General features: G+C 42.2%; 1 protein-coding gene across 1 annotated transcript in view; it reads right to left on the bottom strand.

Annotated features, from left to right (window-relative positions):
* The window catches only part of snrnp200 (small nuclear ribonucleoprotein 200 (U5)), a 44,874-nt gene that overhangs the window by 6,732 nt on the left and 13,817 nt on the right, over nucleotides 1-24,325 (bottom strand). Inside the window, exons 10-40 of the mRNA XM_061260314.1 lie at nucleotides 23,391-23,471; nucleotides 22,403-22,576; nucleotides 22,064-22,201; nucleotides 21,573-21,728; nucleotides 20,688-20,858; nucleotides 19,481-19,674; nucleotides 18,538-18,661; nucleotides 17,997-18,146; nucleotides 16,791-16,901; nucleotides 16,186-16,317; nucleotides 15,336-15,524; nucleotides 14,667-14,864; nucleotides 14,392-14,544; nucleotides 13,852-13,932; nucleotides 13,119-13,202; nucleotides 12,306-12,412; nucleotides 11,977-12,095; nucleotides 11,383-11,537; nucleotides 10,650-10,839; nucleotides 9,030-9,203; nucleotides 7,996-8,156; nucleotides 7,580-7,807; nucleotides 7,278-7,469; nucleotides 6,108-6,286; nucleotides 4,806-4,957; nucleotides 3,930-4,038; nucleotides 3,246-3,354; nucleotides 2,727-2,916; nucleotides 2,278-2,442; nucleotides 562-683; nucleotides 85-228 (exon numbers count right to left, since the gene is read on the bottom strand). Of these exons, the coding sequence (XP_061116298.1) occupies nucleotides 85-228; nucleotides 562-683; nucleotides 2,278-2,442; nucleotides 2,727-2,916; nucleotides 3,246-3,354; nucleotides 3,930-4,038; nucleotides 4,806-4,957; nucleotides 6,108-6,286; nucleotides 7,278-7,469; nucleotides 7,580-7,807; nucleotides 7,996-8,156; nucleotides 9,030-9,203; nucleotides 10,650-10,839; nucleotides 11,383-11,537; nucleotides 11,977-12,095; nucleotides 12,306-12,412; nucleotides 13,119-13,202; nucleotides 13,852-13,932; nucleotides 14,392-14,544; nucleotides 14,667-14,864; nucleotides 15,336-15,524; nucleotides 16,186-16,317; nucleotides 16,791-16,901; nucleotides 17,997-18,146; nucleotides 18,538-18,661; nucleotides 19,481-19,674; nucleotides 20,688-20,858; nucleotides 21,573-21,728; nucleotides 22,064-22,201; nucleotides 22,403-22,576; nucleotides 23,391-23,471 (4,632 nt within the window). The remainder of the gene's footprint in view (nucleotides 1-84; nucleotides 229-561; nucleotides 684-2,277; nucleotides 2,443-2,726; nucleotides 2,917-3,245; nucleotides 3,355-3,929; nucleotides 4,039-4,805; nucleotides 4,958-6,107; nucleotides 6,287-7,277; nucleotides 7,470-7,579; nucleotides 7,808-7,995; nucleotides 8,157-9,029; nucleotides 9,204-10,649; nucleotides 10,840-11,382; nucleotides 11,538-11,976; nucleotides 12,096-12,305; nucleotides 12,413-13,118; nucleotides 13,203-13,851; nucleotides 13,933-14,391; nucleotides 14,545-14,666; nucleotides 14,865-15,335; nucleotides 15,525-16,185; nucleotides 16,318-16,790; nucleotides 16,902-17,996; nucleotides 18,147-18,537; nucleotides 18,662-19,480; nucleotides 19,675-20,687; nucleotides 20,859-21,572; nucleotides 21,729-22,063; nucleotides 22,202-22,402; nucleotides 22,577-23,390; nucleotides 23,472-24,325) is intronic.

Here is a 24,325-nt window from a genome sequence, read left to right as displayed (position 1 = left end):
GTAAAAGAAAAAAGAAAACAAAATGAGAGCAATGGTGTAGACAGGAATTGTGACCCAGTGAACCAGCGCCACCCTGGTTCCCACCTTGCTCAGGATTTCCTCCGTGTCGGACTGCAGTTCAGCGCTCAGCTGCATGCGTGAGAGGTGGGCCTGCAGCAGCAGGTTGGTCTTCACGTGCGGGTCGTTGAATTTGGGGTTGTTCAGTTTGTGCGGCACCTTTTGGGCCAACTGTGAAACAAAAAAAAAACACATCATGGTTATATCAGATATCCTGAACGATATTCTGGAAGGAAAGCGACTGAATCTTATATTCAACAGTGGTGTGAAAATGTACGCATGCATCCGTCTTTTGGGGTAGGGAAGCTGCCTATTTTTAGGTTGGTAAAAAGGACAGGTCACTGAATTAGAAAAATAAAACTATAAATGCTTAATTTAGTATATTTTCAAATACGTTTTAAACGCCAAAAATATTACCAACATGAAAATAATCCTATATAATCCTAATATTCAGGATATTTGTACATAAGCAAACTAATTAAAATGGGACTGTGTGAGCATCACCTGGCGGAGCAGTGTGTCTTCATGGTGCCTGATGGGAATGTTCTTGTATTCGGCAGCATTGGAGATGATCTCAATCAAACCACGGATCTTTGTCTTGGCATTCAGGGACATGCTGAACAACTCTGGAAAGCAAGCACATTATTTTTTAGTTTTTTTCATCTGAATGAAGCTGCCAACGCTGGTACTGCACACAATTCCTAACATTTTTGGGGTATTTTACAATAAAATTGTGAGAATGTTTGAAAATTACAAGTCAGCAGGAAAAAAAAAAAGGCAAAGCGAAGGCTCAGGAAAAAAATTATGTTGTTTTAGTATTTAACTCAAAGTGCATTCAATCACTTACGCTGGTATAGATATGAAATTAATACTTAAGCCAGTAAGCACCAAATCAAAGCTTCATAAGTTGTCACAACGCAGTAGCCTACAGCGAGCTCATTTATCTATCAAGACAAACACCATTTAGAAAATGAGCAGATTTATACTATGACAGATGATAGCTAGCTAACGCTTGTCGGGTTTCACAGGCCCATTTCATATCCCGAACATAACTGCTAACAGCGTGATTGTATGCATCTACTGACTTGTACGCCTGGTTTTTATTTGGCGTTCATGCTGGGTTTCCGGCCAAGATGTACACAGATATACGCAAAAAACAATGTTTTGCTTCTCTGCCAATTTTATGCAGAAATATTGTGAGAATTGGATACAATTGTAAGTAATGCAAATCACAAAGAATGCAGGGATTGGTTGAATATACATTCATTCCTGGAGGGACTTTCCTATGCACATTACATAACCTGGCGGATTGCCCGGCACTTTTCGCTTCCTTAAAGGCACATAGGTCTTTTGTGTTAAAACATTGTTACAAGACCATTGTAAATCCCTTCATATCATTGGAAATGGCTCACTGACATGTTGACTCACCCTCTGCCAGTGTTTATGGTCCTTAAATTTGGATTTCAAAATATGCAGTTGACAGGCCAGCACACCAAAACATTGTATAGCTGTACAATAATTCAAGCTCACTGGTTGAAAATTGGTTCTAATTGCCATAGCCAATGGCGTTTCAACGTCAGTGCGTTCACAGAGAAGGGTGAGGGATAAACAGTGCTGTGGTTTGAGTGTGTTTGTTGCTGCAATTCCTCTCTTGACCGCTAGAAGTCCAAAATGACCCATTGTACCTTTAATTTGGAATTGTCCGTCAATTCGCGACAGGATAATTTGAATTTCTAAAGTTCACTTCTGTCGGTGGTGTACATTGCTGATTTGTGGGAGACTCCGGACCACAGGTATCAGTGAGCAGGTGCCAAATTTAGGGAGACTCCCAGACCTTCCAGTAGAGGTGGAATGCCTTGCCACGTCATATCGGCCAAAAAGGTCATGCCAAAAGTAACCTGAACTGAATGATGTGGTGGTTGCAATTTGCTCATATATCAGCTCTGAAGAAAGGGAGTATGAAGTGTAAGTCCAATTGTGCAATTCTAGTTATTTTGATTCCATATCAGTACTTACCTCATTTAGGATTCATCATGGGTGAATACAAATCACTCACCGACGGTGGTGTAGTTTAATGTGCAAATATGAGTCACTAACTGACGGTGGTGTAGTTTAATGGGTGAATATGGGTCACTCAGCAATGGTGGTGTAGTTTAATGGGTGAATACAGGTCACTCAGCGATGGTGGTGTAGTTTAATGCCTGAATACGAGTCACTCACCGATGGTGGTGTAGTTGATGTAGTAATATGCAGCAATCATGCCCAGGTTGAGTGGTGCAACATCCATCTCGTCTTCAATGCTGATGCACTTTGACTGCTCAAGGTCATGTAGTGTGTTTTCCACCAGCTCGGACAGATGGTCAGAAAGATGCCGGTGAGACATGCCTATGCAAGAAGAGCATACAAAATATTAGGCATGAGGAGCGAGAGTAGATCATTTTGTGATGGCCTGAAAATAGGGCCCTAAATGCATATTAAAGATCTTTATGTACTGCATGCATTTCTAATACTTGAAAGCTGGCTAATATCATGTGACACGTAACAGAATCCTTATCACTTTGACCAATACAATCACAATCAAATCTGACAGCTTCACAATCTATAATTTAATACCAAATAAAATGTTCTGCATTTCCATGTTCGACAAACAGAACGCATGACCCGCTCACCTTGGAGGTTGTAGTAGTTGGGGTTTTGGGTCATGCGGCGGTACAAGAAGGTCCAGGTCAGGTAGTCTACTGCATCTTGCTTGTTCTCCACGGTCTTGGTGACGATCTCCGCATTGAAGTGGTCATGCAAGCAGTGGTCCAGGTGAGACTCCACTGGCAGGGGCTCATAGAGGAACTTCTTAAAGAAATCCTGAAAAATAGTGCGACATTTTAAATGTGCATAATGCGTACATTTTTCTGAAAATAGCTGCACAAGGAAAGAAAATGTAAAATACTGCATATTGTGTTTAAAAATAATGAATACTTACTGATCATATAAAAAAAAAAAAAAAGAAATTCCAAGAAAAGTGATGTGTGGCATCCATTATACCGTTAATCAATATATACTGCCGAAATTAAAGAGTGAAACTGAATTTGAGTATTAAACAGAACAGCTGCTGCAGTAGCTGATAACGCACGTTACACTTCCTGTATGAACTCGGATGAAGTGAAGAAAACAGAAAAAAACGATCTTGTTACCTTCTTGGAGCCCTGACACATGATGACACAACGCCCTTCGTCGTCCAGCAGGGGGCGATTGGCCTTACCCACCATCTGGAGCACATCGTAAATGGGGTAATCCACGTAGCTGTGTGTGAATTACCATAACACAATCAGATATCGTCTAAAAATATATTATACACAGCAGAGTGCCTAGGTCATAATAAATACATTTAAACGTGGAAATCCGTAGCTACTCTCGGTTTGCCAACGCAGTTGCCAACCATTCAAAGGCAACAACGAAACCACTGTACAAAAATAAATAAAGCTGGATATTTGTCATTGAATACGGGATTTCAACAAAGCAGATTTGTTGAAAAGAAAACACATCATTAAATATTTTCTGTAGTTTGGTGTAGTTCCCCGGGAAGCAAATTTTGACAATTTTAACAGATATATTCAGTGCTTTGTGCTTTTGTAATGCATCCAACCATAAATGCCATGCACTGTATCAACTTGCTTGAGCCCACACTAGAACAGAAGTGAAAGCCCTTGTGTGTTGTAGCAGTTTATTTAAAGTGTTTGAAATCACACATTCCAATGCATAAGTGTGTTATTCGAGAGATAATATCATTGGGAATGAATATGATTGCAAGTGTTCTACTTCTAATGAGTATGAATAATTTCTCCTCATAATCGCAACATGTCCACTGAGGTACTTACGCATGGATCTTGCCATTGTAGTACTGTGTATCCATGACGACCACCAGGTGAGCAGAAATATTTGTTCCCCAGCAGAGTGACCGTGAAGCCACCACCACCTGCACGGCACCTAGTGTCAGACAGAGCAGCAACACAGCGTAAGACTCGAGCATTAATGTCATATATGCACAACTGAAAACTTCTACTGAACACCAGAGTAGTGGTTGACTCCAATTCATTCCCAAAATTGGAATTCCCAATAGTAGCTGGACAACGTACCCATAGCGACAGCAACTTCCGTCACCCAGGGCGAGGAAAAATAACACTTTTACGTCCAAGCTGACGTCTGGCCTACTGTGACTCCCTGGCTTGTTCATATAAAATACTTTTGTGTCTCGGATCACAGTACAGTAAAATTCAGTACTGGATTACAGACCCAATTATTTTATGTCATTTGTGTTTTTAAAATTATTCACCAGCTAGCCGACACACAAGAACACCATTAACCCCTGAAACGGAGTATAAGGTATGAAGCGCACATCTCTCATCATTATCTACCAACACACAGAAAAACATCTCAGAGGTGCTGTGGTGGAACCTCCTGGAGTTGGCCAGGAATGGCCCATTACTTTTCGCCAAGCAATTGAGGTGCTTAAGCCAGAGTGGAGAAGCACGTCTTTGTGCATTGTGTCTTCTTCTGTTATTCTGTCAGTTGATGTAGAGGCAATTAATCACTACCATAGTAATCATGTATTTTTTTCATGGACTTTGGAAAATGGCGAAAGTTTAATATTCTTCAGTTATGGCCCTACCTGACAATGCTTGTCCTCCAACATTTAGGTGAATCTCTATTACGATACGCAAAATGCCTTCGATTGCATTCGACTTTTCCCTTACCAGAGTTGAAAAGCTGTTCCACAATTCTCCTTTCAGTGGCAGACAGGCCCTCGTGCAAGTACCCCACCCCATTGGCGAGAGTTTCTCTCAAGGTGCTATCAGTCACTTTCTCCAGGAAGGGAGCCAGGTCCTTCTCAGTGCAGTGCAGGAACCTGACATAACAAAACAGTCACAGACAAAAACACTGAGCATCCATAAGAGAATATTAAGCAATGTATGCGGCCAGAATATAGGATACAGAATATCCGACCACTGTACTAATAAAATAAGTAAAATCAATAGTGTATTTTGGATCAGAGTGAGGGTATTGTGCTTTGAGGAATGAAACTGCTAAAGCAGAATCTCTGAATTATTAGCCCCTCGGGAATGTGAAGTGAAATTATACCAATTTTAATTCCAATTACAATTTATTGGAATGATTACTTGGATTACTGTAAAAACGTATTTTTGAAAATAATGTAATGACTATTAACCAAGTTGGAAGTCACACGTGAAAATTGTTTTTCTATGTAGCATATGCAGATGTGCTTGGTAGCTAACATGTAACCAGTACAACTTCCACTGCTGCTAGCACTCTGAATAAATGTACCTGATGTTAACAAATGTTATTTCTACACAATCGCACACAATTCATGGATGCCTGCTCAGTTGGAAGTCACTCAAGTGGTTCAAAAAATCTGCATATTGAGTTGGCAACAGACTGCCCAGAATTCGTCATTTTCATAAGAAGTAATTAAGCCACCAAAGATGAAAATATACAATGGTTTTCTCTGTGGGCTTGCGTACCCGCAAAGAATCAGCTACATAGGAAACATGTTTAACAACAGACTACATGTTCAACTTGTTATTCAAGACCACTGTAGTAATGATATTGAAGATTATAAAAATATGACATTTATTTTTGATGAAAATGTTCGCCCTCCAATTATTTCACGTTTCTTATTGATAATAAAAAAGCGTTTAGGCAGAATCAAATTTCAAAGCTAGGTTTTGCACAGGGCAGATAAAAGTAGATATTCACAATAATGCATACTAAAGAAATTCACCAGATATTGCACTCTTTACGGTTTAATTACAGAATATCCCGCATGAAAATCATGATGAAGCTCCATTAAGCTGCTGTTTCTGGGCCATGCTCTGTTTTCAGAAGCCAATCAGCAAATATATTATTTAAAAATATGGGAAACTGTGGGAAGGGTTAGGCAACATGGGTAGATCCCTGGGCCATCAGCTATGCTGCAAAGCAAATAGGATCATTTCTATTCCACTAAATGAACAGTACATTCCAGTAAAGCCTCTCACCTCTGAGGAACGACGTCTGCTGCACAGAAAGTCAGAATATCGATGGCAGTGAGACGCGTCTGCCGGCGAGACGGCACAAACACCACGACAGGCTTGGAGGGGGAGTGCTTCATGACGGCGTGGTACACAGGCTTAGCCATGGACAGCAGCCGGGTCTGAGTGTGACTCACGTTGAAGCCCTGCCACAATACAATCAGTCCACAGATAGGGGGGGGAAACGACAAAATTCAGATGGGACACAAAACACAGAGGCAACAAAAACACACACAAAAAAAACACACCATACAACATTAGGAATATGAGAGATCTTCCCTCGTCAGCGGAAACTATTAATTTGCAGGTTTTTCAGGAAGCAACCAAAGTTTGGATGTCGCTCCGCTTACTATAGAGTACCAAAGTCTTATGTGAAAACCATTCTGTCAGGGAGGTGGGTCTGTATCATTTATGATATTTAGTTATATTTGATAGTGGATGGATGGATGGATGTTTTGAGGAGCTCAGATTGTCTCTGGAGATGCAGCATGACACATGTGACAGCACAGATACAATACAGAGGAAATACAGCATGCATATTGCAGTGGGATATGTAGTCATTTCAAAGCGCGGAAATTGTAGGTGGGCTTGTACTTTCGGCCTCTTTGGATAAATTAGTACTTTTCCAGCGTCAGTTTATGCTTGGCCACCATGAGTAAAAAGCCTGGACACATTTTTGTATTTCAAGTGATTAAAAAAAGTCAATGGGACTGTTGAAGGGGAGAATTTCTTTATGACCCAGGGGACTTGGATAATCTATTGCATAAACTTGTGTTTAAATACCTCTTTGTTTCTGAATACACATTCAGAGCAGACTTGTGTTGTTATTCAGAAGATAATCAAGAAAACAAGCTTATTAATACTACAGAGAGACTGAATAAAGCACTGAATTAAGCCTGCCTCCACTACACCACTTTGCAAGCTGTTCTACACATTGACAACTGTTTACAGAAATATTTCCTGCAGAGAGTGTGGGGTTGTCATTGTTAGAGCAATTGACAGTCAACATTTCCCATTTCACTAGGCGCTCCTGCCTCAGGAGATCTGCTGGGCAGTGGGAAAGGCGTCCTACTCTGGATTTACTGCGTTTACAGTCGCGTGGGTGTCCACACACGTTCTACGTCTCTCCTCACACACCTGGATGTGCATCTCCAGGGGCACGGGCCGAACGTTGGGGTGGAAGTTGAAAGTGGCCGTGGTGCTGCAGCCCAACCAGTGAGCGACGTCCTTGGCGTTGGAGAGGGACGAGCTCAGCGCCACGATGCGAATGGGCCTCTCGATCTGGGAGGAGATGTACCGCATCCTGGAGCAGATCACTTCCAGCACGGGCTGCAAGGGCAGGACGGACAAAGGGAGAGAGGAAAAAGGTTTGCACACTTGCGTATACACACAATTTTTAAAATATCAGAATGACTTCAAATATAACCGTCTCGGCATACCCCGTTCTCGCCCCCTATGAGGTGCGTCTCGTCCACGATGAAGAGGCTGACGTTCTGAACGTTCTTCCTCTGTTTCCAGCGCCGAGACAGGATGTCCCACTTGTCAGGAGTGCTGACGATGATGTCGCCCTTCCCCAGGAGCTTCAGATCAGTGCTGGTCTCCCCCGTCAGCAGGACCACCTTCTTATTCAGGGCATTCTGAAACTTCTGGTGCCAGTCCACAAACACCTGAGGGGGTGAGGGGAGGAGGCAGGGGAGCGGGAGAAATTTAAGAGGGAACAGAAAAGTGTCCGGGATAGCACAGGGAATGAATCAAGGTGGGCGACCGACCAAGGAAATTGTTGGGAATTACTTTGGTATTTCCACCAAACTGCACACAATATAGCACTGCTCCGCCCCTGATGACATGGGCTTACCTGCTCAGCCAAAGCCTCCATGGGCGTGATGTAGACACAGCGGCCCTCTGCGTTGTGCAGAAGCATCCGCAGAATGGCGAACTCGGCACAGATGGTCTTCCCGCTGCCCGTGGGAGCGCCCACAAACACATTGTCATCGCTGTTGTACACAGCGTTGAACACTAGAGGGAAACAAAGCGGAGGAGTTAAAGTTATAATAGGGTGCCTATGGGCCAGAGGTGCTTAGCCCATTAGAAGCTGAAATGAAAAGATGATAGTAGTCCAGTTCATGCTGTGATTGAAACTCTAGTACAATTACAAGAACGTGCCCATATACAGTACTGTGCAAGTTTTAGGCAAGTGTGAAAAAATGGTGTAAAGTAAGAATGCTTTCAAAAATAGAAATGTTAATAGTTTGTTTTTATCAATCAAGAAAGTGAGTGAACAGAAGAAAAATCGAAATGTAATCAATATTTGGCATGACCACCCTTTTGCCTTCAAACCAGCATCAATTCTTCTAGGTACACTTGCACAAAGTCAGGGATTTTGTCGGCATATAGTCAGGTGTGTGATTAACCAATTATACCAAACAGGAGCTAATGATCATCAATTTAATATGTAGGTTGAAACACAATCATTAACTGAAACAGAAACAGCTGTGTAGGAGGGTTAAAACTGGGTGAGGAACAGCCAAACTGCTTCCAAGGTGAGGTTGCTGAAGACAATTTAATGTCAAAAGTCATACACCATGGCAAGACTGAGCACAGCAACAGGACACAAAGTAGTTATACTGTTATACACAATTCCTGCCCACATCCACACTCTGCTGCACCTCGTATGATTAGTCAGCAAAAAAGCAAAGATTAAAACAAAAAGAAGGAATACGATAAAGAAGGAGTTAAAGCCTGCCCGTGACCTCTCTTTGGCCCAACCCTCGGGACATTTAGGACGCCGGTCCTGGAGGACCTCAGCTGCCTTCCAGACACATACAGCCGCTCTGTCTGCTACAATACCTACCTGAACAAGCCCGAGTGGGCCCCGCCCCGCTCACTCACCCTGTGTCTGGATGGGGTTGAAGAAGGGGAACTTGTCCTGGTAAAGGCTTTCGAAGGCAGAGTTCCTGAGGGCGGAGACGGGCAGGGGCTGCAGGTCCAGCAGCTCCGTGGGCGGAGGGTACTTCTCCGGCAGGATCAAGTGACGGAACGACACAGGCAGCTGGGTCTCACAGGCTGAGAGGAAAACAAAAGGTTATCCTTCTCTGTTTCTGTGTATATATCCCCCTCCTGCATGGAAAACACTGCATTTTAACTGATGGGAAGCTTGCTCAAACTTTTGTGATTATTTTCATACATTTCAACTTTCCGATTTTCATAGCAAGGTAAAGTTGTTCAATTGATCAACAATGTAGAATGATTGGATGTTGGACCAGAATTCAGCCTGAGTGACGGGAAGCATTTGTGAGACCAAAATATTTTGGTCAAATACAAAGGAAATCATAGCCTGTATCTCTTTTTTTTTTTTTTTTTGGAAACGTAAAAAGTGTTTTTATATGCAAGCACTACTTTCTATCAAGTTATACCAAATGAGAAACAAAGATGATTCTATGGAATTGCTGCGGTAAAAGTCAATTAACATCAACTGACACATCAGCTGTCTCCCATATTGGGACTTATAGAGTGCAGCCTTGTTCAAGCATTTAAATGTAGAAGAATATTTTGATAATGTTAGTCATCACAAACCATAATGGAAAATACCCAACTTTTAAGTAGTTAATGAACTTAGAAAAAGCGTAATTTCATTAGCTGCTGAATTGGGGGAATAAATTGAGTATTTCTTTACTGCGTTACTGGAAGGGATAGGAATCAATCCCGGGCTCTATCAAGAAAGCGGTTCTAAACTGGTCAAAAATGGAGAATTGATACTATTCTAACACTATCGATTCACTCATCAATCCTGTGTTTGTCTCATTGTATTTCTTCTATTGGTTTATAAATTAAACAAAATGAGAGATGGGTTTCTCTGTGAGCAGGGCTGACGGGTGTTTTGATTTTCCAAGACATTTCACAAGATTGCGCCCAATGAGAAAGTTCCCAGCAGCAGCTTTAAGCATAACATATAAAATATTTTTAGCAATCTCCTGTACATAACATACAAATGCATAAAATGCAAATTTGAAGCATAATTCAAAATACAGAAATACACTCAGTGAGCACTTTATTAGGTATTTATTCATTTTTTAGACTTCTACTACTGTAGCCTATGCATTGTGTATTCAAAGATGCTCTTCTGCATACCACTGTGTAATGTGTGCTTATTTGCGTTACTGCCACCTTCTGGTCAGCTTTGACCAGTCTGGCTCTTCTCTGACCTTTCTCATTAACAAGGCATTTGTGACTGTTGAACTGCTGCTCACTGGATTTTTTTTTCACCATTATTTGCAAACTCTAGAGACTAGCGTGCGTGAAAATCGCAGGAGAACTGCTGCCACACAGTTGGCCGATTAGACAATCGCATGAATAAGCAGCTGTAAGAAAGTTAAAAAAAAAATCCTAATAAAGTGCTCGGTGAGTGTATATGCTATGCAATGCGATTGAGAATAACAGTCTTATCTGAAACAAACTGCAGCTGGTTCTGACTGAAAGGCTGCAATGACTGCAGAGCCTGTGGTGACTCACAGAGCCATCGGTCTGACGCCACGCGGATGAAGTACTGTGGAGGCAGCGGCTCGAACACGGGGACGAAGAAGGTGACCAGGTGCTCGTCCTGAGCGTATTTCGCCTTGAGAAGAAAATACTCATGGTGGAGAATGACCTCGCTGTCTACATCTTCAACTAAGATCCAGAAGGCCTCAGAAGAACCATGAACCTGCAAGGGAGAATGAGAGGTTTCTCACGTTAGGACACGCATAGAAATGAACGACTGCCCTTAGCAAATTGTAACTCTGTATCACAGTAAAATGGAGTATGAAATCAGCAGTTACTTGTCAATGGAAAATGCTTATGAAGCATGGAGCAACAATATTGTTGAATGATGCTAGTGGTAATTATGTTGTTACCATGTAGCTGGATTTGTTTAGAGACCTTAGAACAGGGATGTTTACTCAATTCCCAGGGGGCCACAGTGTTTTTGTGGTTTCCTTTCAATCAGCTGACAATTGAGTCAATTAGCCAATCCATGGCTTGAATGAACCACAGGTGCTGAGAACAACCCAAAAAGCAGCAAACCAGGACTGGAGTTTGACACCTGTGCCTTATGGTATATAATATATGGACAGCCTACTCATATTACCCTTCCGTATATTACTTGGTGCATTACGGATATCGGGTTACATATTCACAGTTGATTAGCCAAATCGGTTACATGTACTTTCATTTCGATTATAGATTACAATGTATGCAGTGAACAGACCTTGTCGTCCCATTGGAAATCTGGTGTGATGGTGAGTTCCACTTTGAGCGTGGATCGAGTGATGGGCTGCAGGTGAACGGCCAGGTCCAGCTTAGGAAACTGGTGCACATACTTGTGGATGGTCTTCCCCATCTTAGGCATGCGGATCAACTCACCTGTAGGATAAAGTTAAAAACCGAAATTGACTTTGTGAACAAAGCCTTGGCATCCATGGCTTAAAGGTACAATAGGTAAGATTTTGGTGTTAAAACTTTGTTACAAGACCATTGTAGATCCCTTCCTATCGTTTAAAAAGGTTCACTGACTGACATGTTGACTCACCCTCTGCCTGTGCTTATAGCCCTTAAATTTGGGTTTCAAAATATACAGCTGACGGCCCGAAACACTGTACCAAAAACATTGTACAATAATTCAAGCTCAATGGTTGAAAATTGGTTCTAATTGCCACAGCCAATGGCGTTTCAATGTTGTGGTTAGAAGGTGTTTGTTGCTGCTATTCCTCTCTTGACCGTTAGAAGTCCCAAATGACCTACTGAACCTTTAAATGACTTGAATATGAAAGAAGCCAGGGGAGTGAAAATGCCACGTCCTCACCGATTTCATTATGATTGAGGTCATAGAGACGCTCGAACGGAAAGTTCTTCTTCTCAATTTTCTTAATGACTTCCTCTGGAAGCTTCCGAAACTGACGGAGGGGAGACATGGACTGCCACCTGGGAAGAGAGACAAAATAACAGGAAGCTTTTTGAAAAGGGAGTTACCCAATATTAAGATTCTCTTAGAAATTGTCCATGAGGAATAAGCATATAAGCAATAAGTCTTTAACAGGCACCCAGCAGCCTAAACACACCCATATTTCAGTATCAACAGAGAAGACACACACAGATGCACATAGGGAAGAATATGCTAGGCGGGTGACGTACATTCTCTTGTCGATCATCTTGCAGAGATTCATGGTCTTGTCAGTCAGCTGCGCCCAGCCTCTGCTCAGCACAATCTCAAATATCGCCCGCATCAGACGCCCAGCACTCTGGAGAGAGATCCAATAAACTACTGTTCAGCAGAAGAATACATTTACCATAAAAAAATTTTCCATTAAAAATGCATTAATTTCAAGTTTTTCTTGTCTTTCTTTTGTGAAATTTTGAAAGATAAATGTGGTAACCGTTGAATAAAAGCGTTATGGAACTCAAAGCTGTGGTATGTCGTGGATGTTGGCACAGCCAGGGGGTGTAACGGCACTCCGCATTGTGCCGTGCCTAACCACCCCGCTAGCTAGGAATGAGTTCCATACTGTATCAGCATAATTTACAGCTGAATCTACCCCCAAGTCCCATGGAGATCCATTCAGATGCAAAGAGTTTTATTATCGCTTGTAGGACAACCTGAAAATAAGATTCTGATGACGTCGATGGGTCACAGACATCAAGAAGTCATGGCATGCAAAGGATATGCAACAAAGTACTAAACAAGACTACTTTCATTTACATAACATTGCTATGTCCCAAACATTATGGTGCACTGAAATGTATAAACACTGCCGTAATTTCTACATGGTGAAACCAAAATGAACAAAAATGCCCTTTATTAAAATCTGACAATGTGCACTTTAACCATATTAGAAATCTCTAATTATGGAGTACAGAGGCAAATAAATAAATGATGGGCGTTTGTCCCACACATTATGGAGGGCACTGCATATGTATCAGTGCATGTTAAGACAAAGGGAGCTCTACCTGGGTGACGTAGACCATGTCGGCCATCAGCGCAAACCCCTCCAGCTTGAGCTGAGAGATGTAGGCCTGAAGTAACACATTAATCTGCAAAAAAAAAAAAAAAAGTGTTTGCTTTAAACACACAAACGGACCGCTAACTTTCAGCTCTTGTCCATATGTTTATATGCCTTTTTTTATGCCTACTTACGAAACAAAAACAAACTGAGAAAGTAATAATTGATAATACATAAAAATATAGAAATAGCATTAACAAAATGATTAAAGCTATACAAAAGACCACAATACTACACAAGCGTAGATTATTGTGCAAGTGTAACCAGCAACAGCAGTAGTCATTTTAATAGTATCCATCTAGTAAGACATACACTCATGAAAACACCCTGAATTAAACTAAAATCAAATAGTTGTAAAGGTAGAGTCAATATAGTTATTTTTTGCTATATACTGAAGCGATATACATGCATATATTTTAGCATTTTAAATGGCTGTTTGTGTGTTATCACTAGAAAGGCTGGCATCTTTTTCACTACCTAGCAAATACAGAAAATACACCATATATATACATAGCAACAGCCAAGAGACACAATTTGAACAGAATGCCCATTGTTAAAATTTAGAGGGCCAGCGAGGTAAAGCAAATCAGTTTTAATTGCGGTATGTTGCTGTAAGCGACTCCTAGTCATCACATTGCAGTACTCCTAGGTCAGAGCTCGTGCTCCTAACAGTAGACTACCTTGGCGCTGGGCTCCTCGATGCTTTCCTTCACAGGTATTGGAACTCTCTCCAGCAACTTCTGTAGTTCCAGTTTCTCTTCCTGGAAGAGAGTCATAGGAGGGGGCAGTTTCATGCACACTGAATTTGTATTTGCATGAATTACAAGCAGTTTTGTGTGAGACAACCAACCACACATTAGCCTACAAGGTGTTCTTAGGACGACATTCATGAGGGTATTATAACAGGGCAACCACCATATACTGAAAACAGGTACGAGGCGCAGTGTTCACAAATGTACAAACATTCTACTATCTTTCTGTCACAAATTTATATTTTCCCATCAACTTGTGGGAATAAACTAGCATGCACATTCTCCAGAACACATGCAGACAGGCAGTTATTTGTGAAAACTGCCACAGGTTGTAAAGCCACAAATTATTTTTCGATTATCAGAGAGCAAATGTTAACATTCCTACATTTCAAGCAGTTCACTATTTTAGTGTTTGAAGCGACCATTTGGCAAGTAACTTAAGCAGAACACTGTAGACACAGTACACACCTCACGAACAGTGATATTCCTGAATTCAGAAGAGAGGGAGAAGACTCGGAACAGCTCGATTTCACTGAGAGTGGGCTTCAGCAGCTGGTTGTAGGTCTGAACAGAGTCGTGCGTGATGTAGAAATGACTGGCAATCCTACCAAGGTCAGTCACCTGCATGGTCACATAAAGAAATTGCAGTTCAACGGCAACACATCATTTCTTTATTTGCCGTGTTGCTGGTGAAGACGTCACTAAGGGACGGTTACGGCACCGGAGGTGCGCTGCCACTGTACCTGGAAGCTTCCGGTTCTTTTGTCGTACTTGATGAGGCTGTTCTTGTCCAGCACGTTGGCGGCCGTGTGGACCAGGTCCAGCCTGCGCCGCTCCAGCAGGGCGTCGGCGCCGCGCTCGTCGTGCGACACGCTGTACAGGGTGGGGTTGCGCAGCATGCGCACGTACAGGTAGGTGTAGCCCAGCCAGTTCACCGCGTCCTGGGGAGGGAGGGGGGAGGCGGGGGAGCAGGAACATTAACGGGAAGCAGGAGACAGGGTGGGAGAGTGAGGGAACAACCGAAAATGATAGGAGACGTCCAGTTTTAAATTGAGCACCATTTACCCTGATTTTGTGTCAAACACGACCCGTGATTATTCCTCGAGAAAGAGAGACATGTTTTATGCCCAATGTGAACTGTATATGGAAAATCTCACACTGACACAGGTCCTGTCGTAGAAGAGGACCATCTCGGTGTTTTCAAGAGCAGGCTAGATAAGATTCTAGATGCCATCAAGCTTTCAGGAAGACTACGCAGTTGGTATAGTTTAGTGGTAGGAAAAGCCTAGCACTGCTGGGCCTGTTCTCATCATTATTCTATGTCAAGTGTATCAGCTTTGGAACTTATACAGAAATCAAAGCATTCAAAAGAGCACAGTAAGATTCTGCTCCAACGGAGACGGGATGTGTACCTGGACGTTCTGCACATTGCCCAGCACGATCTCAGCATTGAGCATGTCGGGCAGCTTCCCCACCATCTGGCTCTCAATGGGCAGCTGCTGGTTCAGCAAGGACAGGTAGTACTGGAGCTCCCCGTGAGACGTGATCAAAATGCCCTCACCCTTCGTATCGTACTGAGGACGGCCGGCTCGCCCGAGCATCTGTGATCATGGGGGGGGGGGGGGGGGGGGGGGTGAGAGAGCGTCAGTCAGGGGGAACCCTGAGATAGGGTGGGTCTACAGAGCAGGAGGGGAGAAGGGTTAACATGCACACTGAGGGGCCGCAACTCAAAAGATTTTGGGGTCCAATTAATCGACTTATTTAATTCTCAGAGGACACAGAGAACAAACCCTCATTTACAACGGTGCCATGATTACAAAATACATTCAAAGAACAATAATAAAGAGTAATTCTTTTAAAACAAAATACTAAATGAAAAATAATATTCAAAAAATATTTCAACAATGACCTGCAATGGCCAACCATGCCCGGAGGTGCACGCATCCTTGTCAGCTGTTGAAAGTTCAGACAAATGGCTGAACTTTCAACAGCTATTTTGTATTTTGTCTTTTTCTAGTAAAAGACAAAATAAGAATTACATTACGACTGATTCACAACCCCCTGAGGTTAGCCTACTAGTTGTATGTTGTGCTGGAACTTTCAGGGGCTCCGTACTTAGTCCATTTTGAGAAACTACTGGGAACTAAACGTTAATGTTCAAAATGCTGCACGTACACACAACACCCGCACACACCACACATGCACGTGCACACACACCACGCACGGACATGCACGCACGCCCACCACACGGCTCATACCAACCTGCAAGATGTCCAGAGCTCCTAACTCTGTCCACCGACCCTTCTCTGGACTGTAAACTTGCGTGCCCTTAATGATAACTGTGTGCGCTGGAAGGTTCACACCCCAGGCCAAAGTGGCTGTGGACACCAACACCTAAAATCAAACAAGGGGGAAAAAGTGCCAGAAATATGGTTTAATGTTTAGATTAGTGTTTACATTAATGTTTCGAGAGTCGCCTGTCTCTCGCTGTGGTGATGGAGGGGGAGAGTCTTCCACTTCCAAGCTCAAACCTTCAGAATCTATGGCAACTACACTTCTGTCACTGTCCCTGTCAACACATCTGGCTGACCACAGCAGGCAGAGGGGGGATTCAGTTGGGGGAAAATGTTTATTTATTTATTTATTTTATTTTTATTTTTTTTTAATATATATTTGCAAATGGTTTGTGGGACTTTTAAATACTAAAACCAGGAAGATGACAAAGATAATGAATAATTCACATGCATTACTAAGCTTTTGAAAATCAATTGAAAAGTTAGTTTTCTCCCAGAGTAGCAATACCGCCAACTTCTTCTGAAAGGAAGCAGAAACCGGCCACAGGACAGAGTTCAAAAGGGCAAACTAACCTGGATGTGGCGGTCAGCAAAAAGGTCCTCAACCAAGGTCCGGTCAACTCGTGTCATCCCAGCGTGATGAATGGCGAAACCGTACGGCAGCAAATCTTTCAGCTCGAGGTTCTAAGGGGGAAGAAAGATACAGTTTGGCACTTGGCTCCAGGATTCCTGACAATTGGGTTCTATGGGGAGACCTTTTTGGATCACTTAGGCCTATAGTTAAACTCCGTATTCCAGCACATTTGATGTGAAATAAAACCATGAAATCCAATGTGCTGGACAACACAGCCAAAAGAACAAACTGTACCACTGTCCAAATACTTACAGACCTCACTGTACATAATCAGTTTGAATGTACAAATCGCAAAAGGGAATTTAGGTTCATCATGAGCGCTATCTCAAGAGATAGACAGGAGTTAGCGCAAATATCTGACTAAAAGATAACATTAGACACCCCAGCTTTAATTATTTCGCTAACAACTAGCAAAAACGATGCAGGAGGCCATTTTAACAGATATGGCAAGCTATGTGGTTTTGCCCTTGCTGTACAGGATCCAGCATGTTACTTTCGGAAGAGTCGGTGTGACTGGCGGCTACTTTGTGCCTGCCTGTGTGCGGCAGCGCAATTATTCTCACCTTATTGAGATCAATGGAATTATTCATTCCAGCTGGCTTGAGTCATAAGTTAACATTATCTCTCCCATGTTAAGTCTATGGACAATTCATTGTCAGAATTTCAGAATTATGGGATTCAAATGTAAAAGCCTACAGTCATGAAAGTATAAAGTTTAACCTATTGTTTGCTAATGTATAAATAGTTATAAGAAGTTAATTTCAAGCTTAATCAATGGATTTGTTTGCCAATTCATGTAAACAACTCCATTAGTTAACATCAATTAATGTACCTTTTTGTAAAGTGCTCATTTTTAGGGGGCATCCACAACAAGCCCATGGCAACTGTGGTCCAACTGAGAAATGGCATTGAGGTTTAACAGTGGTGGTATCGAGGTTCAAATGTAGTTGTTCTATACTGGGAAGACTGGTAATGAGTGAGCCCTTCATCTTGACCGTGCACTGCTTCAGTCCTGACTGGTAATGAGTGAGTCCTTCAACCTGACCATGCACTTCTTCAGTCCTGACTGGTAATGGGTGAGCCCTTCAACCTGACCGTGCACTGCTTCAGTCCTGACTGGTAATGAGTGAGCCCTTCATCCTCACCTTGCACTGTTCTGCCTCAGTCCTGAGGACCTCTGTGGAGGCAGACCCCTCCCGGAGGAAGAGGCCCAGGGTGTCCTTCTCCAGACACATGTCCCGAATAGCTCTCGCAGTCTTTCCAGTCTCCTTTCTGGAGTGTACGAACACTAGAACCTGGAAGAGATTAATTACTGCATCACTAATACTTAATCTCAACCGCGAAGCCCACTTGCTTTTCAAAATAATCTAATTTCAGGCATGCACCGTGTGATTTTGCAAAGATATTCTCATGATATGTCCCAATCTAGTTCCCACATTGCAGGGACATCATGAGCATTATCGCTCGGTGTGAGAAGGTCTACAACTTGTAATTAATCGTCTCAGCTTTCTCCATACTTTCAATAGCAGTTTTCCAGGTTCTTCACAGGAATGTGATGCAAAACAGTGGAAACTGTAAACAATCAGGCAATTTCAATGAATTCACTTCAGGGAACAGTGAAAACATCCAGTGCAGTCAGGCCTGCCAGCAGGCCGTAGAGCTGCATCACTACAGAGGGGGAGTTACCTGGTTCTTGCCAGCATGTTCCATGATCTTCTCATAGACAATTTCATTCATAATTTGGAAGCGCTTGATGGCCTTCTTCTCAGTGATACCAACGTATGTCTGCTCCAAGGGCACAGGGCGAAAGCTTGACAAAACAAGGAAGAAATTAAGCAGAACAGTCAGAATTATGGTAAACGCACAAACAGCACAATAACACTGCTTATATAACTAATAATTGTTCCAATATCAATGGGGCTTTGGCAGCTTCAATACTGATGATAAATTAATGCAGAAATGCTATTGCAGAAAAGGATTGCAATGCATTACATTTCAAAATTCGATATAAAAAAATGCAAAAATTTCTGTTTTTAAAAGTTTGTTCAAAATTCTTTGATTGTGGACCCCTTCAGTACCACCAGGAGGAATCTACCAATACATGCCATTTCAGTTTGGATTATTCAGTATGGCAAAACTATTGCACGTAAAACACAACCTGGAAAACGCAATAAAAAAATGAATGGAAGGATTCATAGAAAAGATGGTTTTATTATTCGGCCCAAGTACTGGAACCCGATGTTTTTGTTCCAATTTCGAGGTGTCCAAGTACGCAGTGCCGGAACACTTGTGTTTGTTCTTAAAATCTTTATGACCTAAAAGTGTTTGCACAGCAAATTAACTGCAAATCATAGAGCAACCATACTTAGCAGCTAGGCTCCTATGGTTGCCCAGGCCACAGCAGAAACCAAATTTTATATATATATATATATATATATATATATATATATATATATATATATAAATAAATAAATAAACAAAATGTATTTTGGATCTAGGCGTGTATTCTGTGACATGCCAGGGGCTGCAGTAATTTCAGGCAGATATGCATCCTGCCATAAAGCTGCTATAGATATCGTTTACATTGGATATTTTGGCGTTGACGGGAGCCTGGGGCTCCGTTGCGGACCTGTTGTCGAAGTAGAAGAGGCCGCGGGCGGGGTCCACCCGCAGGCAGGCCGCCACGTCCTCGTAGTTGGGCAGAGTGGCGCTCAGGCCCAGCAGACGCACGTCCTCCTGGGTGAGCTCCACGTTCCGGATGGTTCTGGCCACCAGGGACTCCAGCACGGGCCCGCGGTCATCGTGCAGGAGGTGAATCTCGTCCTGGGGGCAGAAGGTGTACGGGATAAATGTTCATTTTTTGACTTATTCAGTTCATTTTTTTTTTTACCAGGGACAGCGCTCATTAATCAACATTTTCAGTTTCCACATCAATGTAAATGTGTCAGTTAGCTAATAAGCTCATTTTCATCTGTAGACCCTAACCTGCATGTTTTTGGACTGTGGGAGGAAACCCACTCAGACACAGGGAGAACTCCACACAGAAAGGCCCGGGGCGGGGCTCAAACCCAGGACCTTCTTATCGTGAGGCAACAGTGCTACCCACTGCGCCACCAAGTTGTAAATACATACATTTGCAACTGTGCCTCAGCTTCTGATATATATACATCTAAACTTATATATTTTTAAATAACACAAACATGAACATGTCCATTATCACATTTAGCAGCTTTTCATAATATTGTTAAACTCTGAAGAACATCTGGCTGAACAAAATGATAAGGGTTGTGCATGTACCACGGAAGGCCTTCATTTTCCTTTATGGAGGGGGGATGCAAGTTAGGGTCGATATTTTAAAAGCATTGACAATTATCACAGGTGAAATCTGAATGTTGAAATCTCATTGTTGCTAGTGGGACTGCAATAACTGACATTTTATTACTTTATTACTCAATTTAATATAGATAGGTTATGCACATTGGCTACAGTCTACAAAAAATAAATCAGATCTGCCCTGGAGATTATCACAATCTCATCGCAATTAAGAGATGACAGATTGTTTTTCCTCTGTCAGCTAGACAGAAGACAAGTCCTGGAGATCAACACGATTTGGCCGGTTTCTGTTGCTACTCAATGAATGAAAGCTGCTCGACAGACCCAACTCACTTCACCGCCCAGACCAGAGAAGGTCACTGCAAGTGATAAAGCAAGCCCTGCAGATCTCCAGGACCTAGCTTGATGAACGGTGCGGTTAAGACACTTCTGTATTCTAGGTTAGAAGACGGTTTTCAGCAGGGGTCGAAAAGGAAGCGTAACGCCATGAGGGGGGTACTCACGATGATGATGAGGCGCACCAGCTGGGTGTAGGTCCGCTCCCCACCTTTGCGTGTGATGATGTCCCACTTTTCCGGAGTGCAGACGATCACCTGGGTGGCATTGATCTCCTCCTTACACAGCTGGTGATCTCCCGTCAGCTCGGCCACGGTGATCCCGTAACTAGCCAGACGCTGGGGGATGGCAAGAATAACAGACACAAGAGATCCATATTCTCACTCCAGAAAGCCATTTAAAAGACTGTCCCTTCAGGTTTTCTTTTTACCATCAGAGGTTTTGAAATCATTGCCTCTAAGGTTGGGGCAGCTGTGATCACATTGCATGTATTGCTCAAGTCAAAAGGAGTTAACACAACCTATGTGAAAACAAACTTAAACATGACACATTCCACAAGTTCAATGTGGTTACGTCTTATTTACTGAATTTACCATATGTGGCATGTTTAAGCATCCTGCCAGTTAGTACATAGTAATACCTCCTTTGGCAGAAATGAGAGCTTATTCTAGCCAGCTAACAGTCATTCTATTCTTGCTTTAGGAGTTTCTCTATCTCTTCCCAGCAGAACGACTCTATTCTTATATGGGCTAGCATTGCATTGCATCTGAGAACTGACCACAGAAATGCAATAATACTCAAGTCTGGGAACTGGGAAGGCCATTCCAAAACTTTTGTTCCTTGAAGTACTTCATGGCTGATTCGGGTATGTTTTGTATGTGAGTGAAGACTGCTTAACCAGGTTCAAGCTAAATAAATTTGGCATTGTGCCCATGGCGGAAAATGTGTATTAGAGGCAACATTTCCATACATCATTCAAGTGCTTCAGAGTTACAGCGACTCTGATTCTTCACCTCACCTGAAGATAACACAAGGCACTCAATCGCCCTCACCTTGCTGAAGCTTCCCACCATTTCCTGCACAAGTGAGCGCATGGGTGCTATATAGATAATCTTGAAGTCATCCACATTTATGGTGCCATCCAGATTGATGTGCTTTCCAATTTCCCGCAGCATGGCCATGAGTGCAACGTTGGTCTTTCCTGCCCCCTATAGACAGATCACAAATTGAGGAAAGTGAATGAGTGACAAGCAAGAGAGTGAGATACCAAGGAGTTGGTGGCATGCTATTGACTGAATATGACAAAGGCTTTAACATAATGCAACTTAGAAATGAGAATTACTCATGCAGGGTAACTTCGGGAAAAGAGGCACCAAGAAGCGAAGAAGATTAACTGAACAATACAAGACTCCATTCCACCCCCCTTCAAAGCTTCACAATGGCTACATTACCATGTAAACTAGACAATTCAAAATATGAACCAAATTGTCAACGTGATTGGCAGCAGTGTTGTATTACTGTTCCACTTCAAGGTATAACTTACTGTGGGAGCGCACACCAAGAGGTTCTCATCCGTCTCCATGGAAGTTTTGAATAGTTTGCTCTGAATGCGATTGAGAGTCTTGAATCCTTCAAATGCAGCTTGTGCATATTTGGGCAGCTTCTCGATTGCTACCAGCACCTAACGGAGGGGTAATATTGATTATTAGACTGTCATAAAAGAAAATGATAAAACAATATGTCAATACATGAAAGAACCCGTCACCTGTCCCAGACCATTTTTAAGATTATCTCCAAGAGGAAAATGCACAGAGCACGGTATTATATTCAAAGGCCAGGACAATAATAGACAGGCACACATGAATAGAAATGAAAGACGAACCTCATCGTCTCCAAAAGGTTTTGGCTTGAGAGCAGGAACATGCACCTCCTCGTAACCTTTGCGTTGTTTCCGGAAGGAGCCGTCGGGCAACTGACAGCGCTTGTTGGCCATGAAGTGGCTGCCTTGAGTGAACGCCAGGTCTTCTAAATCCAGCAACTGCCGAGGAGCCAGAGACTGGAGAAGGAAATAATGAATAAACAACTGGGCAGCACCGAACGGACAAAACTAACGCAGTAACAACATTCTGCAAACTAAAGGTATCCTATGCAATTATTTTCGATAACTAAATTTTCTTTTTGATACCTTTTATCATTGGCAGTTTTTATGCAATAGCAAGCAGATTGGCACACTTGGATCCTCATGTTGACAAACACCAATAACAGACTCCAAAGGCAATTCAACCCTCAAATCAAGACTTGAAACTGAAAGCTCTGATAGCTGCACTAAGGAAGCGATTGAATACACCTGACTAATCACAAACAGCTGAAAAGCAATCTATTCAGTTACTTTTGGGCTCTGAAAATGGGGGGACTAAGTAAAAAATAAAAATAAAATAAAATAAAAAAAGATGCACTTCCAACATGGATAACTCGATATGGCTGTAAAAACCCACAAATTAAAGGTGACCGTATTTAATCTCACATTCATAGTTTCATTTCAGATTCAATGGGCTGGGGCACAGAGGCAAAACCACAGCAGAACTTGTACCAAGGTCCAAATACTTCACTGCACATGTGTACACCTGCAGAAGATTTGCTCCAACGTACATTTAAAAATAATAACATCACTTTGAAAGTTTCTAAAACCTGAAAAATTAAATAAATTAAAAGAAATTGGACAGCTATTCACTCACCCAGCAACCTTGAGTATGGATCACTATTAATGTTATTTAGGTTTCCATAGATGTCTGTGTGCAATCAACCTTAGACAGAAGGTGCATATGTATTGGTGCATATGTGAATGCCCGTGTTCCCATGAAAGACCTCACCTCTCCGTGGTCTAGGTCCATGGCCTCCAGGTCATTGTCCAAACGAGACTTCCTCACCCTCTCCCTGCGGGATCTCTCCTCCTGTACGTACATTGTTATTGTTATTTGTATGAAACATAAAATGCATATCAGTGCTGGCTTGATCACATCTGTGCAGTGCAAACTGGATCTTCCAACACGCCAGAAGGAAGAAATGCAAACATGAAGGAGCCAATTCATGATAAGGCAGTGACACTATTGATTTGAACATTTTTATTTCACTACCTTTCTGTCCAAACAATTGATCCTTCAAAAAGTGAAAAAAAGAAAAGCGTCTAAAACTGTCATTCAGGTTTGGCCTTTTACCTGATAAATTTGTGGTTGAGATATTAGTGGATGTAATTTCTGACAAATTGCACCTGTTCATACCTCAACCATGAATTTTAAAGCAGTTGCTTTCATAAAGTGGGCAACAAGTTGATATATTGAAACTTCAGCTTTGGATCCACACAAAGATGGATCCACACAAAGACGGAACGGAAGTCTGTTTTATCAGGTTCTAGCGAAGGTGCCCCCACACCGTGCCAGTTTGACTCAATCACTACTCAAATCCCATCTCAAAACACACCTGTTCAAACTGGCCTACTCTCTGTAACTCTCACTGCATTGTGTGTTCCCCCCTCTTTATTCTTAGGGTTACTGTTTTACCTTCTTGCCTCGTCTTGTTTACGTCATATACACATTACACTGTTTTTAAATTGTATCTTAATTTGATAGGCTGTTTTTATTGTATTATTTTATCCATTGTAAGGTTCGACTGTGGGTGTCTTGAAAGGCGTCTGAAATACAATGTATTATTATTATTATTATTATTATTAATGATAATAATAATAATAATAATATCAAGAAGAGTAATCATATTGCAGCAAAATTATCTGGACACTACTCAGGGGGAA

Source organism: Conger conger, chromosome 11, assembly GCF_963514075.1.
Source record: "Conger conger chromosome 11, fConCon1.1, whole genome shotgun sequence".
In the NCBI taxonomy this organism is placed as follows: domain Eukaryota; kingdom Metazoa; phylum Chordata; class Actinopteri; order Anguilliformes; family Congridae; genus Conger; species Conger conger.
Note: the sequence above shows the minus strand (reverse complement) of the source record. Positions and strands in the feature narration are given on the sequence as shown.